The 22,160-nt window shown below is 43.7% G+C and overlaps 1 protein-coding gene across 1 annotated transcript in view; it reads left to right on the top strand.

The window, feature by feature from the left end:
• Ogdhl (oxoglutarate dehydrogenase L) overlaps nucleotides 1–1,186 on the top strand; it is a 28,683-nt gene extending 27,497 nt beyond the window's left edge. The window contains exon 24 of the mRNA XM_070020901.1: nucleotides 502–1,186. Coding sequence (XP_069877002.1) covers nucleotides 502–625 — 124 coding nt within the window. The 3' untranslated portion in view covers nucleotides 626–1,186. The remainder of the gene's footprint in view (nucleotides 1–501) is intronic.
• Nucleotides 1,187–22,160: the final 20,974 nt, after the last annotated feature.

Here is a 22,160-nt window from a genome sequence, read left to right on the forward strand (position 1 = left end):
CATGGGGAAAAAAACCTTTGCTTTTATTCTGCAGCTAGAAGTGAATTACAAACTCTCCTGCAGACCCCACACCTTCCTTTGGTCAGGACACCTTACCTAGCTTCCTGGAGCCTTTCTCTCCTCTGCTCTGCTCCAGGGTGGTGAGCGTGCATCATGCTCTGGGCTGCTTAGCATGCAGCAGCTGTTTGGTGCTCAGTATCAGCCTCATCTATCCTGGGAGGGGTGAGGGGAGGAGACCTGAGAACCTCAGAGAAGCCCAAAGTGTGTTTGCCTCCAAAGCCTTTGGGTTATGGCCACATCTGTTGTCCAATCCAGTAGCGTGGAGGAGCTGTCTCTCCCCCGCTCCTGTGGCTGGGTGGTTGAGTTTGCCCCAGGCCAGGCAGTCCTCTGGGAAGGAAGTTAAGTGACTTCCAGGCCAGCCTTCCTCAGATTCACAGCCCAACAGTCCTGGGTGAGTGTGGACCTGGCCCAGCCCCACCTCCCGTGTCTGTCTTCCTCCAGGTATGTAGGCCGTGAGCCAGCAGCTGCGCCAGCCACTGGAAACAAGAACACTCACCTGGTGTCACTGAGGAAGTTTCTGGATACTGCCTTTAATCTCCATGCCTTCGAGGGCAAGACGTTCTAGAGTGGGGCACAGCCTGCTCAGACCTTGCTATGGGGTCATTTGGGGGGGGTGAGGAAGGGGTAGGGCTCCTGCCTAGGGAGGGGTGCAGCTAGGAGCCCTGGACTAACCTCACCTAGGGCCAAAGGAGCTCCATGGCTTCAGTGTTAGCTTAGGCCTTTGTCCAGGATATGTTAGCACTGAGAAGGTCAGAGGGATCTAATAGTCAGGATGGAGGTCCTCAGAGTTCCCCCAGAAGTGCTGTTCTTTCTGGGGTTATTTTATGTGGTCCATGTAGAAAGACAGCCACCATCAAGAGCCCTTTGTCACCAGTCTCCCTATCCCAACAGACTGGCTGCTCTTCCTCTGTGTTCATCTGTAGATTCAGACATTTTCTGTTTTATGCTCATAGAAATAGAGATTGTAGCATTAACAGGCAGAGAGAGCAGAGCCACACCTGGTACCTGGTGATTTACTATGGGGAGCAACAAGATGTGACAGGTTCGTGTAAGTGCAGCCCCGGCTCCTGTGTACCAAAATAGAAAACAAAACAATAGACACAAAAATAAAAACATGCTTAAGAGAGATTTTCTGTTTTCATTTCCTGTAAAATTATGGAGGGACATGTGCTATAGAGAGGGTAGGGAATGTGGAGAAAGACAAACAGAAAAGTTATTTAGCCCAGTTCCAAGTCCTAGGCTTCTGCACTCTGCAGCCTTTTGCTGCTCTGCTTTCAGCCAAGATGCTGGGGCACTGCAGCACAAAGGCATTCTGCAGATGTCACACACATACACAATATGTGTGTGTGTGTATGTGCGTGCGTGTGTGTGTGTGTATACACACACACATATATATATACACATATATAGGTAATATATACATTATATACATTAAATAAGTAGTTGTATAAAGGCATTTCAATTCCACATATCAGTTTGTGGGTACATGTTATATATTTTGGAAATATTAGCTGTGACTCATATTCTAACTTTTCTCTAAGAAAAAGAGTTACTTTCCTGATGTATAATTCGTTATTTTACTGTTTCTTGCTGGCACATTCAGGCGGCTGTAACAGTAGCTGTTGCTCAACAAATGTCTACCCTCTCAGTTCTGGAGACTGGGAGGTCAAGGCCCAGGTTCATTGTGGTGAGGATCCACTCATAAAGTGGGTTGCGCTGTGTCTTCGCTTGCTGGAAAGGGCCAGCAGTCCCAGCAGGCCTCTGTTTGTTTGTTTTTGGTTTTTTTTGGGGCCTGAACTCTGGGCGTGGGCGCTGTCCCTCAGCTCTTCAGCTCAAGGCTAGCACTCTACCATTTGAGCCACAGCGCCACTTCCGGATTTTTTTTTTCTTTTTGCTTATGTGGTGCTGAGCAATCGAACCCAGGGCCTCATGCATGCAAGGCAAGCGCTCTACCACTGAGCCATCTTCCCAGCCCCCAGCAGACCTCTGATGAGGGCACTGAGCCCATCCTGGAGCCACCCTCTGGTCCTGGCCCCCACACCCTCCCCTCCCCCTCCCACCATCACCCCGGGGCATTTCCAAGTACGAATTGTAGGGGAACATAAACTTTTAGATCAGAACAGTGTAATAACTAAAAATGTGTTTCTAAAACTAATGTCATAGACATTTTTTTCCTTCTAGAGGTTATAGTTTTAACCCTTGAGGTCTATAAACATGTTTTGAGTTACTCTCCATATGGTGCAAGATGAGGGTCAAGATTTTTGTTTCCATTACTTAGCTGAGTTATTTAAAATACCACATTTTATTGACTGAATTAATTTAGTACCTCTGTGTATGTGTATGTGGTCAATTGTACAGCAACAAACAAGAATATATGTGCATTTTGACTTGTACTTGAAAGTATAGATTATTCCTGAGGTATGTAAAGAAAGTTAGTACATGGGTACAGGGCTTCATGCTCCTGAGAATCACTTTCCCTCCAAATGAATCTGTGGACTCCATATAATTTCCCTCTGAATGACATGAAACTAATAGAAACTGACAAGTTGATCCTAAATTTTACCTGTAGATATTTAGTCAAAACAACTTTGAAATGGAAAGCAGAAGACTTCCAGTACCCAATTTCAAGATTTTGTATAAAACTACAATAAAAATCTTAAGTTTTAGCCAGATGCTAGTGGCTCACACCTGTAATCCTAGCTACTGAAGAGGCTGAGATCTGAGGATTGCGCTTCAAAACCAGCCTGGACTGGAAAGTCTGTGAGACTCTTTCCAATTAACCACAAAAAACTAGAAGTGGATCTGTGGTGCAAAGTGGTAGAGCACTAGCCTAAAGGCTCAAGAACAGGCCCTGTGTTCAACTACAACTGACTCCGCCCCCCCAAAAAAAACTAAAAAAAATTTCCTGAACTAAAGGAAATGTTAATCCCTTGTATAGCTCAGGTTTCTAACTCAGATTACAGTTGAACATGTCTACCAAAAATAACCAGTGCTTCTTAGTCACCCCTTCCATTATTCTCTCTTCCAAAATCTGAGATTTTAGATTACCATTTGCTGAATCTAGATCAGTTTCAAGAGATATAATACTTCCAGCCCATCCCCATCGATATGTTCTAGATTTCATGTGTGTGTGTGTTTGTGTGTGTGTGCATGCAGGCTAGTCCTGGGGCTTGAACTTGGCTGTCATATATCTTTTGAAATTCCACTCAGCAATGTATTGTAGTTTTCAGGGTTCAAGACTAACATAGCCAGGCATCGGTGGCTCACGCCTGTAATCCTAGCTAATGGAGGCTGAGATCTAAGGCTTGTGATTCAAAGCCAGCCTGGGCAGAAAAGTCTGGGAGACATATCCAAGAAACTACTCAGAGCTGAAGTGACTCTGTGACTCAAGTGGTAGGAGTGCTAGCCTTGAGTACCAAGAGGCTCAAGGACAGTGCCCAGGCCCTGAGTTCAAGCCCCAGAACCAGCAAAAACAACAACCAACCCACCCCCAAGAAAACCAAAAAACAATCTGCAACAACCTCTCCCTGCCCACATATTTAGTTAAGTTGCTCTAAATATTGCAGTTTTTAGCCACTGCTAATGTTTTTGTGTTGTTGTTGTTGTTTGGGGGCTTTTTTTTGGTAGTAGGGCTTGAACTTGGTCTGGGCACTGTCCCTGAGCTCTTCAACTCAAGACAAGTGCTCTATCACTTGAGCCTCAGTGCAACTTGCAGTTTTTTTTTTCTTTTTCTGGTGGTTAATTGGAGATAAGAGTCTCATGGACTTTGCAGCCAGGGCTGGCTTTGAACCACAATCCTCAGATCTCAGCATTCTGAGTAGCTAGAATTACAGGCATGAGCCTGTAATTAACATTAAGCATCTGGCTTAATGTTATTTTTAAAATTTCAATTTCTAAGCCAGGCACTGATGGCTCCTGCAATCCTAGCTATTCAGGAGGCTGAGATCTGTGGATTTCAGTTTGAAGCCAGCCCAGTCAGGAAAGTGTGAGATTCTCCAATTAACCACCAAAAAGCTGAAAGTGGGCCAGTGACTCAAGTGGTAGAGCACTAACCTTGAGTAATAACTTAGGCACAGTGCTCAGGTCTTGAGTTCAAGCCCTAGGGCCAACACACACATAAAAAATCAATTTCATGCCTGATATCCTAGCTACTCAGAAGGGTGAGATAAGAACATCTCAGTTCAAAGGTAGGCCAGGCAGGAAAGTCTGTGAGACTCTTATTTTCAATTAAGCATCAAAAAGCCAGAAGTAGAGCTAAGGCTCCAGTGAAAGAGCACTAGCTAGCCTTGAGCAATGAAGCTCAGGGACAGTGCTCAGGTCCTGAGTTCTAGCTCTAGGAGACTGGCACAAAAAAATTCTAACCTTTAGCATATTACTATAAAGTTGACTTTTATACATTTAGAACTATGCCTATCAGCTTTAATGGCCTTTAAAAATGTATTAGTTTGCCAGGCCTTGAGATCCACACGCGTAATCCCAGCTAGTTGGGAGGTAGAAATCAAGAGGTTCAAGGTTCGAGGCCAGCCTGAGGAAAAAGTTTTTGAGAATCCATCTCAACCAATGAGATGGCCATGTGCCTGTCATCTTGTTGAGTGGGAGGCATAAGTAGGAAGATCAGCCAGGTGTCCATGGCTCATGCTGTAATACTAGCTTCTCAGAAGGCTGAGATCTAAGGATCATAGTTCAAAACCAGTCCAGCCAGGGAAGTCCATGAGACTCCAATTAGCTAGCAAAAAGCCAGAAGTGGTGCCGTGGCTCAAGTAATAGAGCACTAACTAGCCTTGAACAAAAAAAATAATTCATTAAAAAATAACTAACAACAAAATCACCTGAGTGATTTTGCCCAGGCCCTGAGTTCAAGCCCAAGGACCAGCACAGAAAGAAAAAAAGATGAAAGAAAATAAAGAAATTAGCAATATTAGTTATTGTAGATCTTAGCAACCTCAGTGTATGTTTTTTATTCTCTCTATTGAGGACTTTCAACTTCTCATTAAACGGTTCTTGAAGGTTTTTCTCTGTATTGCTGAATTCCAGCATCGCTCCTCTTATACTTTAGGACTGTTGTTAAATAAAACAAGGGTTCCTTGAACTAAAACCCAGTAGTAGTCACAGTTGGTTTGGTAATCAGGATGGTTCCCAAGTGACTGGCGGATGGATGTATGCAGTGTGCATGTGCTGTGTGCAGGGAGTGCAATCACTGCACACAGCGTGGGATGCAGCAGACAGCAAACAGATTTTATCACATTCCTGAGAATGACATGCAATTCAAAACACTGTTTTTAGAATTTATGGAAAGCGAAACTGGATAAGGGGGATTGCTGCCAAATTAAACTTGGCCATGGGTACATGTGTACAGGAAAATAGTACATGTATGGTTTCAATTCCATGTGTGTGCATGTGTGCCCATCCTGGGGCTTGAACTCAGGGCCTACACACTGTCCCTGAGCTTTTTTTTTTTTTTTTTTTGGTCCAGTCGTGGGGCCTGAACTCTGGGCCTGGGTGCTGTCCCTCAGCTCCTCAGCTCAAGGCTAGCGCTCTACCACTTGAGCCACAGCGCCACTTCCGGCTTTTTTCTTTTTGTTTATGTGGTGCTGCAGAATCAAACCCAGGGCCTCAGGCATGCAAGGCAAGCGTTCTACCACTGAGCCACCTTCCCAGCCCCTGTCCCTGAGCTTTTGTGCTCACAGCCAGTGCTCTACACTTGAGCCACAGCTCCATTTCCTGTTGTTTGGTGGTTAATTGAATATAAGAGTCTCACACTTTTCTTTCCAGTCAGGCTCCAAATCTGGATCCTCAGATCTCAGTCTCCTGAGTAGTTAGGATTACAGATATGAGCTGGATGCTTGGCTCCATCATTTGTTTTAGACAGCCACTGAGAGTCTAGAGTGTTCCTGCAGACGGGGACACTACAGACTTACAGGGTCTGCATATTGTGATGCTAGAGAAATCCTAGCTGCAGACAAGAAGCCACAGGGCTGTGTCTAATCAAGGTCCTCTTTAGGTTCAGAACCCCAACTAAACCAGGGACCTAGGGAGTGAATCCACATTTCAATACCTGCCTTTAAGCAGAGACATAGTGTTTGTCCTCCATATCACATGGAATATTTTTAGTCCTGTTATACTATTTGAATTTGTAGGTTTTGCTCTGACTGGCTCTGATGTTCAGGCACCTTAGGGCTGTAGAAAGATACATTGCCTTTGGGCTTGTTTCTGGTGTCAAAGGTGAGTTATTTTGGAGTCTTCCTCTTTTACAATTTGATCTGTCATTGGGATGTATTTGGAGCAAAGGGTTGGCTGAAAAAGGATGAGTTCTTGAAGCCTGTCTTGGACTTTCTCCATCTCAAGCCTCAGAAATGACTAGTGGAATTACAGAAACTTTGGGGGGTAGCTTATGCAGTGGAGGGATAGAAGAATAGACCCAAGAGGAATTCTTAGATTTCTAATCTCATATGGTCATCTTATACTGTCAAATTCCAGGAAAGAATATATCTGCTTTGCGTGTCTTGGGCCATCTGTATCTTTCACGGGATGACCTAAGACTATGCGCAACGGAAGACTATGCGCAACACAATGGAGGATGGTTGTACAATGGAGGATGGTTGTGCAATGGAGGATGCATATGCAATGGAGTATGCATATGCAATGGAGGATGCATATGCAATAGATGCACATGCAATAGAGGGTGCACTGCAGTGGAGGATGCATGTGCAATAGATGCATGGGCAATGGAGGGTGCACATGCAGTAAAGGATGCACTGTAATGGAGGACATGTGTGCAATGGAGGATTGCACATGTGCATTTGAGGATGCACATGCAGTGGAGGATGCATGTGCAATAGATGCATGTGCAATGGAGGATGCGCTGCCAAATAGACTTGGTGTATGGTTCCTAGAAAAAAGATGTTGGAAGAGCAAAATATAGATGTCCATTTTTTGTTTGTTTTGCTTTTTTGTTGCTAGTTCTAGGGCTTGAACTCAGGCTCCATGCTGTCCCTGAGCTTTTTGTGTGCTTTAGCACTCTACCATTAAGTCACAGCTTCACTTATGGCTTTTTTTTTTTCTTTTGATAGTTGATTGGAATAAGAATCTCATGGAGTTTCCTGCCTTGGCTGGCTTCCAACTGCGATCTTCAGAGCTCAACCTACTGAATAGCTAGGATTACAGGCACTAGTGCCACTAGTGCCTAACAGATGCCCATTCTATGCTGCCAATAACAACATCTGCTATTTACCGAGTACTTTCATCTTTTTGTTGTTGTTGTTGTTCTGGTACTGGAGTGTAAAGTCAGGGCCCAAGTGCTTTTCCTTTAGCTTTTATGCTCAAGGCTGGCACTCTACCACTTGAGCTACAGCTTTACTTCCAGCCTTTTGGCGGTTAATTGGAGATAAGTCTCATGGACTTTTCTACCCTTGCTGACTTCAAACCTTGATCTGCAGATGTCAGCCTCCTGGGTGTCAAGGAGTGAGCCGCCAGGTCCTGGCTATCCAGTTCTGTTTTGTGATCCCTTTCACTTAGTAATGTCTCTCATCCTTACCACCCTCCAGGAAGCATAGGTTACTTCCATGCTATTATGATATCAAGGACCTAGAGAGGGTAAGTACTTTTTCTAAAGGCACACAGCTGAGAGTCACAAGCAGATGGTAGAATCTTCATAGGTTGTTGTGCAAACTAAGGAAGGCCTTATAGGGTGAGCTCTCAATCCATGGCAGGTGCTCAGTGCCTAGCCAAGTTGGCCAATATGGGTCCCTTGAAGTACAGTCAATTTTCTCCATAGATGGGGCGTGGGAGGGAAGGTGGTGAGCGGTTCTCACTTTGAATAACCAAAGAACTTTCCAACACAGTTCTATGGAAGGGAAAGCTCCAAGTTGGGAGGCTGGAGTGGAACTGTCACAAATTATCCGCCTCCGCATGCTGCTTGTCGCCTCTTTCCTAGCTGAGGTACAAATGAAAACAGCCTGCAGTCATTTCCTCCTCAGAGCTGTGGGACCCAGAAAGAAAAGCCAGAGAAAACAGGGGCTTGGCTTTCGTGCAGTGCATCCTTTAAAAAAAGCTTTATTTTTTTCCTGATGGGACAAATATGTCTTTGAGTACAAATGAGAAAGCACAAAAACAAATGAATAGTCATCTCTCACCTTTACTGATGCCTTACCTGGGTACTAGCAGGCTCTTCTCTTTATATTCTTCCATTTTTTAATCCTTATAATAACATCAGGATTGCCAGGCACACCTATAATCCTAGCTATCAAGGAGGCTGAGATCAGAGGATCATAATTGAGATCCAGCCCCAGCAAACAATCCACAAAACCCTTATCTTAAACAAAGCAGCACAAAGCCAAAAGTAGAGGTGTGGCTCAAGTAGTAGAGTGCCAGCCTTGAGCAAAGTAGCCAAGCAAGAATGCAAGGCCCTATGTTCAGAAATTGAGACTGAGCAACCCTAGTAGTAAGGAGGGAGTTGGCATTCATGCCTCAGCTTTCAATCTCTTGCACCTCAGAATTATTCAGATTGGATGACTGACCAAGTAAACAGAAATTCAATCATTTTTTCCACATCCCTATGCCATACAATAGCCTGCATGAATTGGGTGCCAGTGGCTCATGCTACAGGCACAGCTACTCAGGAGGCTGAGATTTAAAGGGTCAAGCTTAGAAGCCAGCTTCCGCAGGAAAGTCTGTGAGACTTTGATCTCCATTTAACCACCAAAAAACTGGAAGTAGAGCACTGGCCTTGAGTAAAAAGCTCAAGGACAGCACCCAGGCCCTGAGTTCAAGCCCTAGGACTCTCTCTCTCTCTCTCTCTCTCTCTCTCTCTCTCTCACACACACACACACACACACACACACACACACACACGCATGCATGCATGCAACTTTGTGAGCAAGTATTATTTTCCTAAACGCATGTCCCAGACTTGTGTTTTACAAAGCAATTGGAGCACTCTGCGGAGATCTTGAAACCTGTAGCAATGCGTGGGGCCAGGAATGTAGCCAGGCAAACCATACTGACTGGAAAACAGTGGAAAATGCCAGGGCACTTTTCCACTTGAGCCACTGCTCCACTTCTGGCCTTTTCTGTTTATGTGGTATTGTGGAACTGAACCCAAGGATTCATGCATGCTAGGCAAGCACTCTACCAATACGCCACATTCCCATCCCTGTTTTCTTTTTATTACTGTGCTCTAAGAGTTTTTTTTTAATAGTCAATGCAAGTATTTTATCAGATGTATGATTTGCAAAAATTTCTTCACTTTCAGAGTTTATTTTTTAATTTTATTGAAAAGACGATGTACAGGGAGGTTACAGTTACTTAAGTCAGGTAATGAGTACATTTCTTTTTTTTGGAAAGTCATGGGGCTTGAACTCTGGGCCTTGGTGCTATCCCTGAACAATTTGGCTAAAGGAAAGCGCCACTTCTAGTTTTCTGGTGGTTTATTGGCAATAAGAGTTTCACGGACTTTCCTGCCTGGGCTGGCTTTGAACTGCACTCCTCAGATCTCAGCCTCCTCAGTAGCTAGGATTACAGGCTGTACATTTCCTTTTGAACAATGTTACACCTCCCTCATTCTCTTCGTTTTTTTCCTCTTGTCTCCTCTCTCCACCAAGTTGTCTAGTTCATTTTCAACATAGTGTCTAGTAAACATCACTGCTGAATTGGTTCACCTTTTGTCCCACCATTTCTGTGCTTTCTCTTCACTCCCCAAATCGGATAAACTTAGATACAAGACAAAGGGTAAAGAAAGAGTTTATTTCCTTGATGGTACTCTTTGAAAGGCAAAGGGTTTTTGCCTGAATGATGTCCATTTACCTATTTTTTTTTTCTTGTGCTATTGGTAGCATCTGTAAGAAACCACTGCCAAATACCAGGTTCTAAAAGATTTACCTCTGTTGTACTATGCAACTTGTGAGTGGGGATGGGAGGGAAAAACTGGGAGAGAGCAAGGGAAGGGGTGGCAACGTCCAAAAAGAAATGTACTCTTTACTTGACTTATGTAACAGTAACGCCTCTGTACATCACCTTTATAATAACAATAAAGAATACAAAATAAAAATAAAAAGATTTACCCCCACGGGGTAACTTTTATAATTTGGGCCCATTTTGTGTTACTTTAAAATTTTTTAGGGGCTGGGAAGGTGGCTCAATGGTAGAGTGCTTGTCTTGCATGCATGAGGCCCTGGGTTCGATTCCTCAGCACCACATAGCAGAAAAAGCTGGAAGTGGTGCTGTGGCTCAAGTGATAGAGCGCTAGCTTTGAGCTGAAGAGCTGAGGGACAGTGCCCAGGCCCAGAGTTCAGGCACCATGACTGGCAAAATAAATAAATAAAATAATAAAAATTTTTATATTTGGTGTGAGGTAGGGGTTAGTGTCAATTTTCTGCATGTGGTTATACAGTTGTTTCTATATCATTTCTTTTTTTTTGGGTCCAGTCATGGGGCCTGAACTCTGGGCTTGGGCGCTGTCCCTCAGCTCTTCAGCTCAAGGCGAGCGCTCTACCACTTGAGCCACAGTGCCACTTCCAGCTTTTTCTGCTTATGTGGTGCTGAGGAATCGAACCCAGGGCTTCAGGCATGCAAGGCAAGCGCTCTACCACTGAGCCACCTTCCCAGCCCTTTCTATATCATTTCTCTTCCTTCCTTCCTTCCTTCTTTCCTTCCTTCCTTCTTTCCTTCCTTCCCTCCCTCCTTTCCTTCCCTTCTTTTTCCTCCCTCTATCCCTCCTTTCTTCCCTCCTACTTCCTTTCCTTCCTTCCTTCCTCCCTCCCTTCCTCCCTTCCTTCTTCCTCCCTCCCTCCTTCCCCCTGCCCCCTCTTTCTTTCTTTCTTTCTTTCTTTCTTTCTTTCTTTCTTTCTTTCTTTCTTTCTTTCTTTCTTTCTTTCTTTCTTTCTTTCTTTCTTTCTTTCTTTCTTTCTTTCTTTCTTTCTTACAAGTTGCTGTGCAGCCAGGCTGGCCTCTAACTCTTCCTATTTTTGCTTCACTCATGCTAACTGAGGTGCCAGGCATGTGCCACTGCCCTGGCTCAGCACCATTTCTCAAGGCCAGTCACTTTGGACTTTTCTGTATACACTTAATCCGCTCATCTGTCCAAACACTTTTTTCAGCTGGTTCTTGTTTTGTATGTCTTTGCTATGTCAGTGTCCTATTTCTCTGTCAAGTTAAATTCCAGCTGCTTTATTTTACAAAACATTATTTTTGAATAGGTGATATGATATGTGCAAATTAAAATTTAAATGAAAATTTTCAAATACAAGGACGTGAAAAGGTCTCCCTGTTACCCTGTCTCCCTGGCTAAGGGTAGTTGCTTCCTAGCTCCTGATACTTAATCAGATTTTTCATAAGTTGCAACACAGCATGCACACTCTTCCATACTATGCTCTTTTGACAATATAACTCAGAGTCCTTTCCATAACAAATCCAAAGGCCTCTCCCATTCTTATTGAATATACTGGCCTTCCTTGCCTAGGGCCCTAGGTGTCCTAATCCCTTCTCTGCATGTGGAGCAGCTGTAGACTTCTTTTGTTAACCGATTGTAAAGTTTTTTTGTTCCTACATTGGTTTGTATGTGCATATCTTTAGGATACGGACACATAATACTGAGTCAAAGGATTTTTCAACATTTTTGGTGGTGTTGGTTCTGGGGTTTAAATTCAGAACATTACACTTACTAGGCAAGTGATATACCACTTGAGCCTTTCTTTTTTTCCTTCCTTCCTTCCTTCCTTCCTTCCTTCCTTCCTTCCTTCCTTCCTTCCTTCCTTCCTTCCTTCCAATACCAGGGCTCAAACTCAGTACCTGACATATTGCACATTGGCTGGCACTCTACCAACTAAGCCACATTTCCAAACCTTAGTATTGCACTTTTCTCATTGACCAATCTTAGACCATGCTCTTTCTACCTCTGCCTCCTGAGTAGCTGAGATTATACCCACCTGTGATTTACACCTCCCTAGGATTTAATTTTGTGGCCAATAGTATAGGTTGTTGTGAAAGCACTTCATTTTTATCTGTTTATGCTGTTTCGGTCAATAAATGAGGGACTGTTTTCCACATTCTCCACATCCATTTTCTGATTTAGTACCTCATTTCAGTTTTCATTGACCTTCTTATGAGTGAGTTAAAACATCTCTTCCTGTGCTTAAGGATTGTTTATAAATCCTTTTCTATTTGGCTTCTTCATTTCCTTTGCTTTTTTTTTTCTGCTTGGAAGATTTTATTAATTGGTGGGAGTTCTGTATTGATTAGATATAAGTTCATAATGGTCTCTTGGCCATATATCTTAGTTTTTCTTCTATTGCTCCCCCCTTCCCGTTTTATTCCCCTCCACCCCCTCTTTGAGGCAGGGTCTCACTATGTATCCCAGACTGATCTGAGAATCATTATGTAGTCCAGGCTGGCCTCAAAATGGTAATTTTCTTATCTTAATAGTCTGGGATTACAGGCAAGTACCACCATGCCTGTTTTGCTATTAGCTTTTAGTTTCTCCTTATCAGAGAACACATTACTATTCACAATAGCCAAATCGTGAAACAGCCCAGAAGCCCTACAACAGATGAGTGGATCCCAAAAGTGTGGTATAGTACATAATTGAATTTTATGCAGCAGTGGCACTCAGACACTATGTTGAAAATGAACTATCCAACTTGTAGGTGGGGATCAGAAGGAAAAACTGGGAGAGAGGGAGGGAGGGGGTGATATTGTTTCAAAAGAAATGTACTCTTGGGCTGGGAGTGTGGCTTAGTAGTAGAGGGCTTGCTTAGCATGCATGAAGCCCTGGGTTCGATTCCTCAGTACCACATAAAAAGAAAGAGTAGGAAGTGGCGCTGTGGCTCAAGTGGAAAAGTGTCAGCCTTGAGAAAAAGAAGCTTAGGGACAGTGTCCAGGCCCTGAGTTCAAGCCCCAGTACTAGAAAAAAAAAAGAAGAAGAAATGAACTCTTTACTTGATTTAAATAACTGTAACCCTTCCGTACATCACATTTATAACAGTAAAAAATTTTTATGGAGTTGAACTTATCTATTAATTTTCTCTCTTTGGGTTTTGAGTGATATTTAGACAGGCCTTTATTAGCCAGATGCTTGTGGCTCACACATGTAATCCTAGCAATTCAGGAGGCTGAGATCTGAGGATTAAGGTTTGAAGCCAGCCTGGGCAGGAAATTCCATGAGACTCTTATCTCCAATTAACTACCAGGAACCCAGAAGTGGTGCTGTGGCTCAAAGTGGTAGAGCACTAGTCTTGAGAGAAAGAGATCAGGGATAGTGCTCAAGCCCTGAGTTCAAGGCCCATGATTTTAAAAAAAGCCTTTATTCTAAGTTTATAAAATTTCAGATTTGTGATTTTATGTATTACATTCAACTAGCTGATTCATCTGGAATTTATTCTAGAATAAAGGTAAGTATGAATCCAGCTTTCTTTCAGAGAGCTATCCAATTTTTTTGGCATTTTAAAATAATAAGCACTCTTCCCCAGTGATTGAGAAAACCACATATCATATGCTACATTCCAGTTCGTCAATTTTGGGGATGTACTCTCTTTTGGCTACTATTATTTGATAATCTTTTGATATAATCTGTTCATCTGTTTTTAATCTTTAAAGGAATATCACTTAACCTAGATAGTCAATAAAGATGACAAAAACATAACAAGGTTCTTTCTTTTGGAAATTGCAACAAAAATATAATTTATAAATTTCACAAATTGTCCTCTGCATCAGAATGTCCCATTCATCTCTACAGTCGATCTGTCATGAGAATCTTTTCATGTAAATCTTGGTGTCTGACTTTATATTGATTCTTCCATCTATTTTTCTGAAAAGGCTTTTTAGCAGCATACCACTTCTTAGCTGAACATCTCTAATTCTTAATCGTGTGTGTGTGTGTGTGTGTGTGTGTGTGTGTGTGTGTGTGTGTGTGTACCAGTCCTGAGGTTTGAACTCGGGATCTGGGCACTGTCCTGGAGCTTTTTTGTTCAAGGCTAGAGCTCCCTCACTTGAATCACAGCTCTACATCTGGCTTTTGGGTGGTTAATTTGAGATAAGAGTCTCATGGGCTTTCCTGTTCAGGCTGGCTATGAACTGTGATCCTGAGACCTCAGCCTCCTGAGTAGCTAGGATTACAGTCATGATTCATCAGCATCCATCTCCCAATCCCTTCTCTGGTTTGGTTTGGCCAAGTTTATGGAGCATTGTTAAGGTTTTTTTGAGAATTTTTAAAAGGGAGGAGCAAACCCTCAGTCCTTCCTCTTTTCAGTGGCCTGCAACTATGCCTCATAGTGGAAACTCAGTAGCCATATGGACCAGTGGGTTCCAAACAAAGATGGCAAAACAGAGGGAAGGATCACTGGGTACAAAGACAGGACAGATTTAATATCTCCATCTCTATCTCCAACCCCATCGAGGTGGAATTGGCTTGCACAGTTACAGAAGCTGAGCAATCTCATACTTGGCCACTGCAAGCTGAAGACCCAGAAGAACCAGCGGTGCAGTTTCAGTCTGAATAAGAGAGGCCAAAGACCAGAATGCTGATTGTTTTCATTCCAGTTCAAGTGCCAGAGAAGTCCAGTGGCCACGCTTGACAACAGTCAGAAGGAAACACAGATCCTTACTTCTTTTTCTTCCTTTTCCTTTGGTCTGTCATGGGACTTGAACTCTGGGTCTGGGTGTTGTCCTTGAGCTCTTCAGCTCACACTTGAGCCACAGCGCCACTTGCGGTTTTCTGGTGGTTAATTGGAGATAAGAGTCTCATGGACCTTCCTGCCTGGGTTGGATTTGAATGGCAATCCTCAGATCTGTCTCCTGAATAGCTAGGATTATAGGTGTGAGCCACTGGCACCCAGCAGATCCTTCTTATTCTACTTATGTCCCCAGTGGATCTGAATAAGGCTCTCTCACACAGGACAGAGGGCAGCTTGCTTTACTCAATCTTCTGATTCACTGCTAATTCATTCAGAAATACCCTCACAGACATCTGTAGAATAACATTTGGCAAAATATCTGAGCACCCTATAGCCCAGTCAGGTTGACTCATAACATTGTTATGTTGGATGTTTCCCCCAAACAGGCTGCTGACCTGGATCCTACTTTTCCTAAGCACCACGGAGAAGACATCTTCATGGTTGAACTTATCAGGCAGAGGCATCAGGGAGACCTTCAAGCCTATGAGGCTGTACCTGGGCTATAGGCTTGGCTGAGGTGGGGCCAAGAAGAACTGTTAAGGTCTGGGCAATGGGTGAGAGGATCTGAAAATTCTGTCAAACATAGGACCTCTGGTATTCCAAGACTAAGCACAGAAAAGGCTATGCTTTAGTCTGAGATATTGTGAGAACTTTATGGTAACCAGAGAATATGTATGTAGGCTAAGGTTTAGGTCAGTGATAGAACTTAAAGACACTGAAAAACTGTAATAAATTGTAAGCGTGATTTTACAATAATCATAAGAGTTCAGAAATAAACTTCAAAGTCTAAAATTAAAATCTATGGAGGGCTGAATCATTGTTCAAGTGGTAGAGAGTCTGCCTAGCAAGTGTGAAGCCTTGAGTTCAAACCCAAGTACTGCAAGAAAAAAAAAGTTGGTCACTGGTGGTTCACATTGAAATCCTAGCTCCTCAGGAGGCTGAGATCTGAGGATCCCAGTTTAAAACCAGCTTGGGCAGTAAAGTCTGTGAGACTCTTATCTCTAATGAACCAGCAAAAAGCCAGAAGTGGAGCTGTGGGTCAAGTGGTAATACATCAGACTTGAGTAAAAAAGCTAAAGGACAATGCCCAGGCTCTGAGTTCAAGCCCAGCACTGTTGTGCACACGTGTGCCTGTGCATGCGCGTGTGCATATACACACACACCACACAAAATTTGTAGCTGTGGTTCTCAACCTTATTTTCCTGTCTCAACACACGATCACAGCAGTGGCAGGAATTCACTAAACTGCATGTTCACAGGTTAAGTCACACTAACACTGGAAGATTCTGCATATCCAACAACCCTAAATCAGCTATGTTTTTAGGGAGGTGTAACTTCTATCCCTTGATTCCACTCCTTTCCTCAAGAATCATGCTTCTGGCCATTGTGGTAGAACATACTTATAATTCCAGCCACTTGGGAGGTTAAAATCAGAAGGCTGCAGCTTAAAGCCATCCCTGAGAAAAAGTTAGCAGGACCTCATCTCAACTGTTAAACAGACATGGTGGTTTGTGTTTGTCCTTCCAGCAACACAGACAGCCACAGGCAATAGGATGGTGGCCTGAGGTTGGCCCAGGCAAAGCACTAAACAAAAAACAAGTGATAGAGTGCCACTTGAGTCATAGTTCCCAGGGGAAGGTTTTTCCTATTGGCCCTTGTACCGACCCCAAGAGCAGATACAGAACTTACAGAAAAGTAACCTTTCCATGCCACTGTCAGTGTTAGCAAGAGCTGGCTGAAGACCAGGGACAATGTTCATTCTCATAGGGTACCAACCTCGGGAATCTTGCCAGACTAATTCTGGAAACTAGCTTCTCTCACTTCTCAGGGATATTTCCAAGCTTCCTTTTTTTTTTTTTTTTTTTGCCAGTCCTGGTGCTTGAACTCAGGGCCTGGGCACTGTCCCTAAACTACTCTTGCTCAAGGCTATCACTTTACCACTTTACCACGCCACCTCCCACTTTTTCTGTATATGTGGTACTAAAGAATTGAACTCAGGACTTCATGCATGCTAAGCAAGCAAATCTACCAGTAAGCCACATTCCCAACCCCTCCAAGCCTCTTTAGACATCTTGGAATCCAGACCCTAAGAACTGAAAGAAACATTCTATTTCACCTGTCTAGGGAGAGATTTCTCCTCCCCTTCCCTTCCTTTCCTTTTTCCTCCACTTCCTTTCCCTCCTTTCACCTTCCCCTCCCTGTCCTTCCCTCCTGCAGATGACTGGCAAAGGGCAGCTCATTTCCCTCTGGGGCAATGCCCACCTCTACCTAGAGGACATGGGTTTACCCTCACACCAGAGCCAGGTCTCAGAATGCCTGCTTACATCTGATAGACATACAGACTCCTGGGGTCCATCCCAGGTGTCCTGAATCAGATCATAGAACCCGGGCCTAGAATCTGCTGTCTCTACAAGACAGAGCAGTGTCAGTTCATGCTTGGAATTTGGATCCTATTACTTATGAGGGACATCAGCAGTACAATCTGGACTGATTTCCTCTGACATGTTACTTTCCTTTCTTCTTCAGCTACTATGGCTCAGCTCTTGGCAGCCCCTGGAGAGCCGTGCAAACAGAAGCACATTTCCACGAAGGTCTGTGACTGTGTAGGCATACGTCTTGCCGAGAGGCACTCCCCTCAGGAAGGGTGATCTGGGTGAGGCTGTCTTCCTAAACTGGTTCCTTCTACCTAATCCCACTGAAGCAGGAAACCGGCTACACCTGGATCAGGTTCTTTTGCATCCCTGGTCTCCATGAATGAGTCCACGAACACACAGGGAAAAGTAAAACAGCAAAGATTCACTGAAGAAAAAGATAAGCAGAGCTTCTCTTGGTAGGAGGAGGGGTCCCACAGGAGGACACTGCCTGGGGTGCATGGAGCAGGGGTGCATAAGGTGTCTCTAGGAGAGGGCTATGGGACTCTCACGACCATTGGACAGCCTGCGGGCCATTACCAGTCCTCAGAGCCAATCAGAGGCTCCAAGCAGCCCGCGTGAACTCTGCATTAGCCCCTCTGATTGGGTGCCCATTCTATCCCTCTGGGGTCCAGTCCATCCACTGTTCACAGGCAAGTCTTCCAGGATGATATGCCATTATGTGATACAAAGAAGCCCGCGTGTATAACTGCTCAAGGCCGTGCTTTGACACCTAAGGGACCACTCAAGGCCGTGGAGAGGGTGTAGAGCTTCTAGGGACTGCTGAAGGCCATGGAGAGAGTACAGAACCTCCGTAGGAAGATTTCCCATCCAGGCTCTTGTTCTGCTTTCAGCAATAAGGAATTAATATGAGCTACCAGTGCTCAGTTACAGCCAATTGATTTTTTTTTCTTTTTTATAGGTGGTGGGGCTTGAACTATGGGCCTGGGCACTGTCCTTGAGCTCTTCAGCTCAAGGCAAGCACTCTACCACTTGAGCCATAGTGCCACTTCCAGTTTCCTGGTTGTTAATTGGATTACAGGCGTGAGCCACTGGTATGTGGCTGAGCCAGGTGATTTTTAAATCAATTTTGAGGGTTGAGGGTATAGCTTAGTTGTAAAAACACACATTTAGCATGTTCAAGGTCTTGAGTGCAATCCTTACACACACACACACACACACACACACACACACACAAAATGAAACTAAAAATTCAGAATTCTAGTCTTGCTGGAAAAATCCATAATACTGATAGTACCAGATCCATCTCCTCCCCTGCAGGAACAATAGCACTGCTGCTGAGTGGTGGCCACAGCTCTAAGTCTGGACAGCTGCTGTTGGTCCCTCCTTTCTTACCTAGATGGGCACTCACCATGCCATCTGTCATTTTCTTTTGTTTGTGCCAGTATTTGGGTTTTAACTCAGGGCCTATGCTGGCAGTGTTTGGGTTCAAGAATGGCACTCTACTACTTGAGTCACACTTCCAATTCTGTTTTTTCTTTTTTAAACTTGGTAATTAGAAATGAGAGTCTCACAGGCTTTCCTGTCTGAGCTGGCTTTGAACCCTGATCTTCAGATCTTAAAGCCTCCTGAGTAGCTAAAATTGCTGGCATGGGCCACAGTCATGGAGCTGCCTTGTGTTCTCATACAAATGAGCACTCAGCCCAATGTTGCCTGAGCCCTAGGGCCTGCCCTTACCTGTAGTTCCCCAATCTCCTGCTGATGACTCAGCACACAGCTCACAGCTGGAAAGAGAGTACATGGTCCCAACCACCTTCTCCTAGGCTCTTTTCCATCATCCATTTAAATTGCTAAGCAATTAGGGAAGCCTATCCTTCTCCATGTCTTATGTCAGATGTGGGCTGCCATTTTCTTGTCTTCACCTGTTTTGTTGTTGTTGCTGCTGTTTTTAAATCAAATTGGTAGCCGGGTGCTGGTGGCTCACGCCTGTAATCCTAGCTACTCAGGAGACTGGGATCTGAGGATCTTGGTTCAAAGCCAGTCAAGGTCTCCGTGAGACTCTTATTTCTAATAAACCACTAGGAAGCTGGAAGTTGCACCGTGGCTCAAGTGGTAGAGCGCTCACCTTGAGCTGAAGAGCTCAGGGACGAGCCCAAGCCCAGAGTTCAAGCCCCACGACTGACAAAACAACAACAACAACAACAAACCAACAACAAAAATCAAATTGGTGTGCAGTTCCTGGAAGCATGGCCCCCTCAGGGTACAGGCATGTCACCTGAGATTTACTTCCTGGTAATTCTTCAGTGTCTGCCAAGCCACCAGCTGGAGGCAGTGTCTGAAAGAAGGGAAGTTGAGACTCACATGCCAGTGTCATTCATCTGGGAGATGTATCCCAGAGAGTTGTGGAGGGTTCAAAGGTCACTGCAGTGTTCCACTCACTACTGAAATGTCACTACTGAAATGTCCCTGCAACTTACCCTGGAAACTGAGGGCTTTTTCCTTTTTTCTTTTTTGTGTCAGTCCTGGGACTAGAATTCAAGGCTAGTCCTTGTGCCTTTTTGCTCAAAGCTAGTATTCTACCACTTGAGCCCTAGCTGTACAGCTTTTTTGGTGGTTAATTAGAGATGAGAGTTTTGGAACTTTCCTGCCTGAGTTGCCTTTGAACTGTGATCCTCAGCTCGCAGTCTCCTGAGTAGCTACAATTACAGGTGTAAGCCACCCACACCTGGTGAAAACTGAGTTTTAACACAGTACTTTTGCATATGGCTTTCTCTTTTGGTATTTTTGTTTTGCGCTGGTACTGGGGCTTGAACTGAGGGCCTGGGCAATGTACTTTAGCTCTTTCCCTCAAGACTGGTACTCTGCCACTTGAGCCACTTGGAGTTAAGAGTTCCAGGGACTTTTCTGCTCAGGCTAGGTTTGAATGTCTCTAGGTTTTAAATAATAAACCTAACACCTGAGAGCAGGTAGAGCCAGTAGGTCCCCCATCGCCACCAGCAGCTTGAAAGGCATCCTAAAAATCTGCTTTTGAAAAAAATTTAAACTCAATAATACACATGTAGAGATTTTAAATGTCACTTGAGAACTATTGAGTCAGAGCTATGCTTCTGATTTCATTGGAAAAAGACACTTAAAAAAAAAATCTTCCATCAAATAAAATAAAATTAAATTTAAAAAAAAAAGAAAAAAAATCTTCCATCAGAGTGGCATTCATTGTTCATCTTCTAAAACTTAAAATGCGATTTAATTAAGTGGTGTTTTAAAAGCATTAAAAGGCACCCAGATGTCTGGCTTGTTAATGCATAGAACACTTTTGTCTTTCTGGGGAGCACGCTGGCTTGCCTGGTTCTCTGCAGGGTGGCTGCTCAGGGAGGAGGACAGAGGGAGGTGAAGGAGAAAAGAAGGGAAGGGATGGTGCATTTCTTCAAGCTGTGGGCTAGATAATATAGGTAGATGGCTTCTATATCAAAGTTGTAATTTTACTTTATTTTTTAAACTTAAAAATATATTTATTTATTTTATTTATGTGATAAGGAGGATTCAAACCTAGGTCCTCATGCATGCTAGGCAAGCACTCTACCACTAAGCCACATTCCCAGCACAAACAATACATTTTCTATCATCTGCAGAAGCTAGACCTAGAACAAAAGTGACATAAATGTAAAAGGGGATCTGACTGTTGGGAAAGGGAAGGGAAAAATGAGAGATTGATAGGAGGGTGCGTATGATAAAAGTGTTTCATACATATAATATAAAAATAAAATATGAAACCCATTAAAATAGTAAAAATGGAGATGAGATAAGAAAGAGCAACAGAGTGGGAAAATCTGATCAAAGTACATTATATTCATGTGTGGCTATTGCAATGAAAACTTTTTGTAAAAGTAATTTATATGGGAGTGTAGCTCAAGTGGTAGTGTGCTTGCTTAACAAGCATTCAGCCCTGGGTTCACTCCCAGTACTAGAAAAAAAAATGACAGAGAATGCTTGGACAGCATCTTGTTCAGCAGAGGCTGAACATAAAATATGCTAGAAAAAGGATCTACAATTATGTACAGATAAGGTGATTCTGCATGGCTAATATCAATTTTTACAAATGCTTTCTTATGACTATTCAGGCATAAGTAGAAGAAACCTAAAACAAATATACCCAAATGGTCTTAAATTTATACTTTACCACTACTTATATTTTTCCCTTAATTTCTTTTTAGATATTGAGATGTTTAAATTGAAACCCAGATGGGGGGGCTGGAAAGATGGCTCAGTGGTAGAGCGCTTGCCTTGCATGCATGAGGCCCTGGGTTTGATTCCTCAGCACCACATAAGCAGAAAAAGCTGGAAGTGGCACTGTGGGCTCAAGCAGTAGAGCGCTAACCTTGAGCTGAAGAGCTGAGAGACAGAGCCCAGGCTGAGTTCAGGTCCCACAACTGACAAAAAGGAAGAAAGAAAGGAAGAAAGGAAGAAAGAAAAAAAGAAAGAAAGATAGGAAGAAAGAAAGAAAAGAAAGAAAAGAAAGAAAGAAAGAACCCAGGTGGAAGGCTATATCAATGTAGCTGCAGCTGGCCTCTGATAAAAGGAACTAAGTCTAGGGTTACTAAAAACAGCAAGCTGGGCACCGGTGGCTTGCACCTATAATCCTAGCTACTCAGGAAGCTGAGATCTGAATCTCATGGTTCAAAGCCAGCTTGGGCAGGAAAGGTCATGAGACTCCTATCTCCAATTAACCACCAGAAAACTGGAAGTGATGTAATGGCTCAAGAAGTAGAGTGCCTGCCTTGAGCTGAAGAGTTGAGGGACAGCACCCAGGCTCAGAGTTCAAGTCCCATGGCTGACAAAAAAAAAAAAAAAATGAACCACCCAACCAACCAAGCAAAAACAGTGGCAGCTGAGCTGGGTGGTGGCTGCTCATGCCTATAATCCTAGCTACTCAGGGGGCTGAGATCTGAGGATCATAATTTGAAGCCAGTCCTGACAGGAAAGTCTGTGAGACTCTTATCTCCAATTACCACCACAAATCCAGAAATAGAAATGTGATTTGAGTGGTAAAGTGAGCTTTGAACACAAA

This window comes from Dipodomys merriami, unplaced genomic scaffold, assembly GCF_024711535.1.
Source record: "Dipodomys merriami isolate MVZ:Mamm:240054 unplaced genomic scaffold, mDipMer1.0.p SCAF_14, whole genome shotgun sequence".
Classification (NCBI taxonomy): Eukaryota; Metazoa; Chordata; class Mammalia; order Rodentia; family Heteromyidae; genus Dipodomys; species Dipodomys merriami.